Raw genomic sequence first — 11256 nt, 5'->3', positions numbered from 1 at the left:
CACACACACACACACACACACACACACACACACACACACTTAAGAATGATATTCCGAGCTGCCAAAATCTGAAACCAGCCCATCAACCAGTCCAAAACATATTTAGACAGTCAATCTAATCGCAGTGCTTCACTCACTGTGAGGGGGTGTGAGGTGCTCAGATCCACGAGGTCTAATCGGCCCAGATGTCAACAGAGTTTACCAGTGAGAAAATCTGACTGAAACTGCAAATCCACAAAGAGAGGAGGCCGGTTATTGTTTGTGAATGTTACAGTAGGTGAGTACATTTGACATTTTCAAATATGTGAATGTTGGTGTTTATATGAAAAGCTGAAACAATTGTGCTCTGATTTATACTCATTTTAACATGTTTATGTAGTAACTACTGTAAGAGAGATTAGACGTCTGCACTGATAGGGTTGGCACTGCTGTAGGTCCCATCTGCAGTTAAACCGGTGCCGTGAACTTTGAGTGGCTTCCTTCTCCTTTGATCACTTCTCATAAATGACTGCCTGTGTGAATCCTGATAATGAAAAAGACACAAGTACTTTATCTTGTCTTCTGATTACCATAGACATGAAAGAGTACTGTATAACATTTTTGTAAAGCTCGTGAAATGTGCAGCAAACTTGAGGCACTCAGATATTTTATATAGTACTACCATATTATGCAACCTGCTCTCCACTACATCTCAGCGGTCGTTTGCACTCCACAACTTTTGTATGGCAGCTGCTATTGTCACAATTATTTTTAAGATTACAATTTCATGCCCTTTTTGTCCAGTCTAAACCATTATTCGAGTTGACAATCTAATAAATATATATCAAAGAGCTCCTTATGTTGTGCCTACAGCATGGTGACTCACAAAAGAAAGCTTACATGTTTTAGAATTTAATTCAAGACACAGAAATCTGGCGCCTCAGTGTTCTTTAAAAAGCCCAAAAGGTTATTTTACACCTCTTAATGTTTTCCTTTTGACTCAATGACCATCTAGATGATAACATAAAACCACTTAAAGTTAAAACAGCATTTCCTTTATCCAGGTCACAAATTACATACATAGGCTTCTTGCGCTTCATTAATAATAATAATAATAATAATAATAATAATAATAATAATAATATGTTTCATCCATTCATCCTCGTTTACAAGGAGATATGGCATTTATGGGAACCGTTGTTTGGATTAGTGTAAAGAAGTTCTAAAATAGGTTATACATCTTTCTAATTCCGCGGCAATTTTTTTCTTTTATATGTTGAAAAATACCCAAATGTTTTAGTTTTTATGTTTTAGATTTGTGTTTGAATTATACAAAAAGCAAGAAAACACGGATCTCTCTTTTATTATGTTCCTTTTATTGACAGTAGACTTACTGTATGTATAATTTTCACTATGAATGGTTTTCAAAAGTTCCTCCATTTCTTGTACCTTATTATCATTTCTTGCATTTTAAAAAAGTTTGGTTGATTACTATTTTGGATAAAAATATATTTGATCCAAGACCGGTTATTTCCCCTGCCACATCAGCTCTGTGTGTTGTGTTTTTAAAATACAAATGGTTCGAAGATGGAAATACCTTAAATGATGTCAAATGATTTGTAAAAAGATTGCTGGAAAGACTTTTTATCGGAAATATCTCTGGGATTCAAATGTACTATTTGAGGCATGCAAACTGGGGCTACATGTGCACATGGGGGTCATCTCAGGGACTAACACTTCCTAAGCACACACACCCCTGCAGAGGTTTCTACATCTCTTTCTGTAAGTGCGTCTGTCAAGCAGATGAGAGGATTTGTTGCCACAGAGGTTAAAAAGTCAATCTCTCAGCTTTCACCTCAACACTTTAGCCTCCTTTCATGTGAACAGAAAGAGCTATGTTTGCGTCTCTCTCTCTCTCTCTCTCTCTCTCTCACACGCGCGCGCGCGCGCACACACACACACACACACACACACACACACACACACACACACACACACACACACACACACACACACACACAATGGATCCCACTCTCTCAGCATCAGCATTATTTGGCTTTATGTGATTTAACTGCCATGGTTTGTTGGCAGTTTTAATGAGCTTGGTTTATGTCAGGGTTGAAGTTACCTTTACTGGAACTTGGGCCACGTGTCTGTCATCTCCGCTGAGATCAAATAACACTTCTTTACACTCACGCTAATGATAATGTTGTAATAAACTGACACTGAAAGTGAACTGTTCTCACACCCATTGTCAAAACACATTACTGTTTGTCTTGCAGATTTACAGTGGAAACATTACTCAATGGATAAGAAGATATGATCTCAAAGGATCGGTGACAAAAAAATACTTTGTTAAAGCACATTAGATCTTGAGATACATTTCCTGTCAAGGGCCACCTGCAATATAAATCAAACAAAGAAAAAGCTTTACAGTTTCTCCAAAAAGCAATAGATACTGTATACATTTTGGGAAATGGCTGGCTTGCCTTCTTACTAATTGTAAGATCAATACCGATATCAATATCAATACACAGTAAGCTTTCTGAATGTTTTCTCATCTGTCTGAACTTTATGCTAAGCTAAGCTAACCAGCTGCTGATTAAAACTTCATATTCAGCCATACAGTACAGACATCTGAGTGGTATACAGTATATCTTCTCTTCAGACTTTTGGCAGGAAAGCAAATAATTGCATTTTCCAAAGCTATTTCTACAAGACCATAACATGAGTGTACCTTTAATTTAAATTGATGCAGCACGCAATTTAAATGACTGAAACTGTCATCCATAAGAAATTATGCAGACTTCTGTTAGGCCAGAAAATGTAATTGACTGAAGACACATAACAGTCTGTTCTCTCCCATCTCAAATGAATCCATTTCCATCTCTTCACAGGAGCAGATTTTGGTGCAAAATGTCCCATCCCCTGACATTTTCCACAGCAGTGGCAAGTTTCTAGCATCAACTGCTGAGGCCAGCCCGCACACCTGTGAGCCCTGTGGGACCTGCTGCCAGCAGATGGCAGAGTCACAGGTACTGACTGTGTTTAAACAAGTAGGATCAGTTCAAAAGGCTCTTCTCTGTGTTTACTTAGTTTGGCAGAGGAAAGGTTTTCTAGGCATTTTCTCTGGAGAAGTAATCATCCTAGCAGCTTCTTATTAGAGAAAAGGGGCAGTGGAGTGAGGTGGTAACTGCCTAGGTGCCATTGAGAAAGGCACCAAACCCTGAAACGGCTCCCTGGCGAAGGGTACCCGGCAGCCTCCCTTCTCTGCCACCTCTCTTGCATGTGGTTGCGTTTGTTCATGTCCTCTGTGTTTGTGCATGTATATCCTCCCTGTGTGTGGATTCCCCCCCCCCTGTAAGGGATCAATAAAGTACAGTATATATTCTTCTTCTTCTTCTTTATAGACATGTGGAACACACTGAACACAGCCTTGACTGTTTGTCATTAGCAAACTGTGATCTGCATCTGTAGCAATTTTCAATCCTTTTGATATGCTCAAACCACAGACTACCGAGGGCAGGAACGTCTGCTTCCCCCAGCGAGAGAGAAACACATTCAGATCGAGGACTGCAGTCGTGAACAGGAGGCACAGCACTGATGGGACCCTTGAAGGCCATGATGACTCTGACCGTTTCCATCCTTACCATCGACAGTTCAGTGATGGAGCAGTGCCGGCTGCAGGTGGCCTCCCACAGTGCTTGTCCTCTTTCAGCTGCCTGCAGGAGGTGTGCAGCACTGACCCTCATTCACACAGCTCAAGCAGTGAGGCTCCAACATCCTGGGATCAACATGACGACAGCGTGCAGGTTTCTAGATTAATGCTACCTGAAATGCACAATCATTATGCAGTCTAGATTTATTTCTTAAAACAATTTTCTTTCTTTTTTTATTTCAGAGTTCATACCCAGAACTATCAACTTTTCCTGTAGAGCCCTCCTGCTTCCTGTCTCAGAGTTACCCATCCTACACCTCATCGATCCCTCTGCAGCAGGTGAGTGTGTCAGTCAGGATTGAATCAAGGATCACTGTTTTATTGTGATGATAAATCAAATGTGAGTAAGACATGTACCTTTATGATTTAAAGGTGTCACAAATAATGAGTGAGGATAGTGCCGCCTTATTTGTTTCAAAAGCAGTGGACAGTGCGCATGACTCAGCCAACGCAAATGTAAGAAAAATGGCATGCATGATGGTTTTAAACGCAACATAATCCCTTTCATTGGTTTTGAGGTCATGATTTGTGTGTGTGTGTGTGTGTTTGTGTGTGTCATCTTCAGGTCTCTAGACTGTACCACAACAACGATCAGTTCCACATCTCAAAATATTCTCTCCAAAGTCTCTCAACTCAATCACACCAGGAGAGAAACACACAGTCCCTCTTCCCCAAGCCCATTTACTCATACAGGTAACACGCATAACATTTAAGCACAGTTTTTTGCCGACATTTGTATTTATGTCCAAAGAAACAATGCGTGAATCTAAACATTTTTCCTTTGTGAATGCAGCATCTTGATCTTCCTGGCTCTGAAGAACAGTAAAACAGGGAGCCTGCCAGTCAGTGAGATCTACAGCTTCATGACTGAACACTTCCCTTATTTCAAGGTACCACCATTTTCTATATTACACAGGTTTCTCTATCAAATGTTGAATTCAACCAACAGAAAAAACGTATCACTTTTTAAAGCAGAACAGAAAAAAAGGATGTGAAGTACGACACTAATTACGCAAATATTTTGCTTTATAAGTTTCAATCATTAGTCTTAATCATGGGGTCTGTGACCGCTTGGGGTCATCAGAGACAATGAAGGGGAGGTGGGTAAATTATAAGTATAATGAATGAAAATACTTCTGAAAATACATACAGTGGGGCAAAAAAGTATTTAGTCAGCCACCAATTGTGCAAGTTCTCCCATTTAAAAAGATGAGAGAGGCCTGTAATTTTTTATCACAGGTATACCTCAACTATGAGAGACAGAATGAGAAAAAAAAATCCAGGAAATCACATTGTAGGATTTTTAATGAATTAATTGTAAATTCCTCGGTAAAATAAGTATTTGGTCACCTACAAACAAGCAAGATTTCTGGCTCTCACAGACCTGTAACTTCTTCTTTAAGAGGCTCCTCTGTCCTCCACTCGTTACCTGTATTAATGGCACCTTTTTGAACTCGTTATCAGTATAAAAGACACCTGTCCACAACCTCAAACAGTCATACTCCAAACTCCACTATGGCCAAGACCAAAGAGCTGTCAAAGGAGACCAGATACAAAATTGTAGACCTGCACCAGGCTGGGAAAACTGAATCTGCAATAGGTAAGCAGCTTGGTGTGAAGAAATCAACTGTGGGAGCAATTATTAGAAAATGGAAGACATACAAGACCACTGCTAATCTCCCTCGATCTGGGGCTCCACGCAAGATCTCACCCCGTGGGGTCAAAATGATCACAAGAACGTTGAGCAAAAATCCCAGAACCACACGGGGGGACCTAGTGAATGACCTGCAGAGAGCTGGGACCAAAGTAACAGAGGCTACCATCAGTAACACACTACGCCGCCAGGGACTTAAATCCTGCAGTTCCAGACGTGTCCCCCTGCTTAAGCCAGTACATGTCCAGGCCCGTCTGAAGTTTGCTAGAGGGCATTTGGATGATCCAGAAGAGGATTGGGAGAATGTCATATGGTCAGATGAAACCAAAATAGAACTTTTTGGTAAAAACTCAACTCGTCGTGTTTGGAGGAGAAAGAATGCAGAGTTGCATCCAAAGAACACCATACCTACTGTGAAGCATGGGGGTGGAAACATCGTGCTTTGGGGCTGTTTTTCTGCAAAGGGACCAGGACGACTGATCCTTGTAAAGGAAAGAATGAATGGGGCCATGTATCGTGAGATTTTGAGTGAAAACCTCCTTCCATCAGCAAGGGCACTGAAGATGAAGCGCGGCTGGGTCTTTCAGCATGACAATGATCCCAAACACACCGCCAGGGCAACGAAGGAGTGGCTTCGTAAGAAGCATTTCAAGGTCCTGGAGTGGCCTAGCCAGTCTCCAGATCTCAACCCCATAGAAAATCTTTGGAGGGAGTTGAAAGTCCGTGTTGCCCAGCGACAGCCCCAAAACATCACTGCTTTAGAGGAGATCTGCATGGAGGAATGGGCCAAAATACCAGCAACAGTGTGTGGAAACCTTGTGAAGACTTACAGAAAACGTTTGACCTCTGTCATTGCCAACAAAGGGTATATAACAAAGTATTGAGATGAACTTTTGTTATTGACCAAATACTTATTTTCCACAATAATTTGAAAATAAATTCTTTAAAAATCCTATTTTACAGGCCTCTCTCATCTTTTTAAATGGGAGAACTTGCACAATTGGTGGCTGACTAAATACTTTTTTGCCCCACTGTATTAGACTAACATAGATCCTGCATATTAGCAGAGGATAAATTGGATTCTTCATACATTTAAACAAGATTGATGATAGCCTTATTGTTATGAATGAATCATTGCAATCAGATGAGCTAGCTTATCTTTGCTAAATTACTGTGTGGCATCTATCCATAATGGTGAATTAGTTAGCTAGGGTTTTGTAATATTATTTTTGATAGCTTAGTATTGTATGCACCATGAAAAAGTTGACATGGCACTTTATGCCAATCTTCACACAATTCTTCTCCAGTTTTATATGCGACTAAACTCTATACACATATAGTAACAGGTCCCTGCTGCATCTGTCTTTCAGCTAGGGTGTTTGGCCTCTAAAATGTTCAAGACCCCTGCTCTAGATCAACAGTCTTTCTGATCAGTAGTAGAAGGGTTAACATTCAGATTGGTACAAGGTTGTAATATACTGAAGTTTCAAATCTGATCATAAACCAGAGAGATATCATAATTATAAAGTTGCTGAAAAGGTCCTTGGAATATTAAACCCTCTGTGCTTTAATAATTGATAAAATGAGGCAGCTGCAGGGGGGGGGGGGCCCTCAGTTTGAACCCCCGGTCCTCACAAATATTGTACCTTCTCCAAAGGATCCCAGTTATGTACAAATCAGATAAGTTCAGACTCACATGTGGAAAGAGCTCAAAGATTTGCTGCCATTCTTATTCAAGAAGGCACCCAGAGGATGGCTGCTTTCCAAACAGCTGCCTGTAACATTAAACAGAGGCTGTAGGGCTGGAAAAACGGCAGATGATAAACGATACCTCAAGGATAGTGAACGCATTTAGCAAAAGCTGAGATTTTTTGAGACACATCTACTTTCTGAATATTGTCAAGTATCTTTAAGTTCCTTTCAGTTCAGTCATGACTTGTTATGGCATACAGATATTAAACATGCAAAAGGTGGAAAAACGAACACACATTTTAATATCGCCCTAGGAAAGGAGTTTTCTGTTCAAGGTTTCAAAAAGTTCATTAATAACATCTGGGAGTTGTTTAATTTGAAACTGTGCCATAAGGTTACCATCTCTATTTGTTCAATAGTTTGGTGTATGACCAATTTCCGTGTGCAACTGTACTTTGCGGATTTGCATATTGTAATATTTTAGCATGCTGACATGCTTTACCAAGATGGTGAACACGGTAAACATTTTAGGCTAGTTATCAGCATGCAAGCATTGTTATTGAAATCATGTTAGCATGCTTATGTTAGCATTGAGGTCAAAGCCCTGCTTAACATTTTAAAAGCTTCTAAACAAATAGTGCATAGAGCTGAAATTAATCAATTAGTCGTATAGTCATTCAACAAATGTCTTTGAATCTATTTTGATTGTCTTTTATTAACATGAACTGGCTCCAGCTACCAGCCCTTATCATGTCAGCTCATTACTTTTTGTACTTCCAAGGCAGAATTGCTGCTGCTTTACAATGTTTCCTTTGCATCTTACAAATCTTTCAACTGCTCTCTATTTTCAGTCAGCTCCTGATGGATGGAAGAACTCTGTGCGTCACAACCTCTCTCTCAACAAATGTTTTGAGAAGGTGGAGAACAAGAATGGGAACTCGTCCCGTAAAGGCTGTCTTTGGGCTCTCAATCAAGCCAAGGTGGAGAAAATGCAGGAGGAGCTGCACAAATGGCGTCGCAAGGACCCTGTCACAGTTCGCAGGAGCATGGCAAAACCAGGTAAGTCCCTCAATGATAAATAGTAATTAAATTAATAATGTTTTTCCAAAAATTGATTTGAAAGAGCATAGACCATAAACGCACCTGCAGATCTGACCTGTACTTATAGATTCTAGTTTAATTTATTTTTGTACACACTTTTCCACAGAAGACCTTGATCGTCTCCTGGGAGAGAGGCCTGATAAGTTCAGGACTTTGCCCCCTTACACCAACCCAGCTGTGATATCCAGAGTGGCCCCTCTTTACGGCAACACCTCGTCATCCTGCTCCCCAGCCCAGCTGCTGCCGTCCTGCCTTCCCAGTCGGCGCCTACAGTATTTGCATGTTCAGCCTCAGCAGCACTGCTACCCTCCTAACGCTCACCCCAGCAATTCATTTTCCCTGTACTCACCCTGTGGGCAGCAGCCTGCAGCTGGTTTCCTATCAGTCAATGGGAGCTTGCACTCCCCCATGGCTGGTAAGTTGCCCCCTGTTTACAGCGGCGCCCTGCAGGCTGAGTACAGCCCCAGGAGCATGCAGGACTTGCTGGTGGAGGGAGACGCCAGTTATGACATTGACACGCTCAATCCAAGTCTGACTGACCTGCAGCTGCAAGGTAGAGACAATATGAAGGATAGGAATAAAACAAACCACTTTTATATTGTATTGCCAGGAGAGACCATTGGGACATGCCACATTATCACATGCTTGAACACAGGAAGAGATGATACACACACACGAAGAAGGCAACTCATCCCAATCACACCAAAGTCTGATTTGCTTTACTGTACGCTAACTATAGCTATTCTCATTTATAGCATATAGTAGTTGCCTACCTCATTATTTAACTTGAATCTCAAAATGTTATATGAAGAGTTATAATACATTTGTTAATATATCATAATTGTAACTGTCTAGTGTTTTAAAGTGTTGCTTCTTCCATCACACCTTTGCATTTGTTGCTTTACATGACCTGTTTGTTAATTTGCTAAATTGTTTCTTGAAATAATAACATTATTAGTTGTTCTGTGTTTCCGTTGCCTATATATCAGATGTATTCTTACAACTAATTTACTTAAACACCAAACATATTGTTAAGAGTGACAGTGACTCTGTAACAGCTAAAAAGAATTGAGCTGCCCTTCATTTTATTATGGACACCTCTGCTTTCTGCGGTGACTGTGTCTAATGTCAAATTGTGTGTTGTTTCATGAATTAAATATACTTATTTTTTTCTCAGGCTACCTGTGGGAGGAGTTACAGGAGGACAGCCAGGTGCCCGACCCACAGGTGACCACCACCACCTCGAACATCCAGACCAGCTGCCTTCAGGCCACGTCTCCTGTCGGTCAGGTCTCAGAGTTGACTGCTGTCGCTCGGCGAAAAGCAGAGTTTGAGGATGGAAACACGGGAAGAAGCTTTGATGCTTATTTGAATGGACTGCATCCTGCGGGTTATTCAGGGGTGGAGAGCCTGGCTGGGTATCTGACCTCCTGCACTGCCTCCATATCCTAATGTAAAGACTGTTTGGGCTCTTTCACACTTTCTGACCACTATATTAACCTTTAATGAGTAAAAGTGTCATAAACAGATTAGGTTATTTAACCCACCTCTGTTTTCCAATGCATGACTGTGGAGGAAATAGGTATGTTTTTCTGTTGTGTCTTTTTCATACACATTTTTTTTTCTCCATTTATTTATTTGAAAGAGCTTCTCTCATGGTGAGTTTCTAAATGTTGAAAAGGTATTATAAAAGGGAAAAAATTGAAAGAAAACAGATGAGATATTTCAAATTCAAGCTCTGTAAACTGCTTTAATTTCAATTTATACTGTCACATTTATTTACATCTTTTTTAAACATGTTTTATTCTAACATTTCTTCATTTCTGTTGTTATTATTGTTTATTTTTGTTTATTATTATTATTATTGTTATTATTATCCTTGTTTGAATTCATCTGTCCTATGCTGTGTTTTACCCTTGTTGCTGTTGCTGCTATTTTCCTTTCGGGAATCAACAAAGGTTTATATTATCTTATCTTATCTTATCCTATTTACCTGTTGCAGACTGTATTCTACATTGTTTTTAAAAAGTCACATCATCGTTCTTTAATTAATTTACTTACGTATCATTATCATTAATGAATTGTTATATCCAATTGTTTAAAGTTAATCACATTATTGATGAGTTAAAAGTATAAAATGTTATTTTCTGCTCCCAGTGGTTTCTCAATCAAAACAGAGTTTCTGGCGTCGTACAGTAACACAGGGTCATGGGAATTCATCTTAGCAGTCAGCTTCTCCAGGTTGAATTACTGCATTGTGCAGCATTTAGGATTTTTTTCTAAGGAGGCGTATTAACCCCAAAGTCGGTTCTTCTCCAAGACAAACTCACACAAATTGTTGGAGGATGTTATCTGATTAAACAGCTTACACTGAACTTGCTGCAACCTGTAACAAATCACCAGTTTCCTGGATTATCCTACTGTGTTATGTGAACTGATTAAAACCCTTTTAATGTTTTGATAACTTTGTTTTTGATCCATTTTGTCCACCTGACATATAGTTTAGGTTTGAACCTTTTCTACTGTCTATGGTTTGAACCAATGTTATATAATGTTAATGGCAAACCTGTGAGTTGTTATTTTAATGTAACAGGCTCCACTTTGATTGGGTTCAGCATAAGAAAAGCTTTCTATACTGATGTCCAATAACAAGTGTGCCTGCTGGACGATAATAGGGGTCATTCTGATTATAATGCAGTAAGACTGTTGTCCCAAAAGATGGCAGCAAACACACTTTGTCACCTGCAGTGTGTTCAAAACGAGGGATTATTGTCTGATGTAACAGTCAAATCTTCACTGTCGTTCATTTCAGTACTTTTGTTTTCCACATTAAGTAGCCTGAAAAACAAGAGAGATAAAAACCATAGATCTTTTCCAAATCTCAGCCTTTATCTGAAAATCCACTAGGTATTTGAAAAGATACAATTTAGTTTTAACCTATTGATGGATAACATTGTCATTTAGCATAAACAATAAATAGAAGCCAGAGAAACCTGGCAAAAGACATTTATAAAATTGCAGTGTGTTTCTATTGATTCTGCTTCTTCCTTTTGATTTTGTCTGCTTTTACTTTTTTCCAGACTTTCTTCTGCAAAAAACAACAATGGATTTC

At 39.7% G+C, this 11256-nt stretch overlaps 1 protein-coding gene across 6 annotated transcripts; it reads left to right on the top strand.

The window, feature by feature from the left end:
- Positions 1–10608, top strand: foxn1 (forkhead box N1). 6 transcript variants are annotated; one of them, XM_063907527.1, is made up of 11 exons: positions 1–277; positions 2262–2315; positions 2877–3014; positions 3492–3791; positions 3881–3976; positions 4070–4153; positions 4263–4390; positions 4491–4587; positions 7895–8102; positions 8251–8697; positions 9322–10608. In XM_063907527.1, the coding sequence occupies exons 3-11, from the start codon at positions 3000–3002 to the stop codon at positions 9594–9596; spliced, it is 1650 nt and encodes a 549-aa protein (XP_063763597.1). In that variant the 5' UTR covers positions 1–277; positions 2262–2315; positions 2877–2999; the 3' UTR covers positions 9597–10608. The 6 variants fall into 6 exon arrangements, with proteins under 6 accessions (XP_063763597.1, XP_063763594.1, XP_063763596.1 ...); XM_063907524.1 differs by lacking the exon at positions 2262–2315; XM_063907526.1 differs by having other exon boundaries at positions 2262–3014.
- Positions 10609–11256: the final 648 nt, after the last annotated feature.

The sequence above is a fragment of the Eleginops maclovinus genome, chromosome 18 (assembly GCF_036324505.1).
Source record: "Eleginops maclovinus isolate JMC-PN-2008 ecotype Puerto Natales chromosome 18, JC_Emac_rtc_rv5, whole genome shotgun sequence".
Classification (NCBI taxonomy): Eukaryota; Metazoa; Chordata; class Actinopteri; order Perciformes; family Eleginopidae; genus Eleginops; species Eleginops maclovinus.
This window is presented reverse-complemented; position numbering and strand designations above follow the sequence as displayed.

What these genes read in the sequence shown, in the direction of transcription:
- foxn1 (XM_063907524.1), top strand. An exon ending in AAGCCCATTTACTCATACAG is followed by an intron (nt 4,391 to 4,490) that starts GTAACACGCATA and finishes TTGTGAATGCAG; the next exon opens with CATCTTGATCTTCCTGGCTC. An exon ending in CAGGAGCATGGCAAAACCAG is followed by an intron (nt 8,103 to 8,250) that starts GTAAGTCCCTCA and finishes ACTTTTCCACAG; the next exon opens with AAGACCTTGATCGTCTCCTG.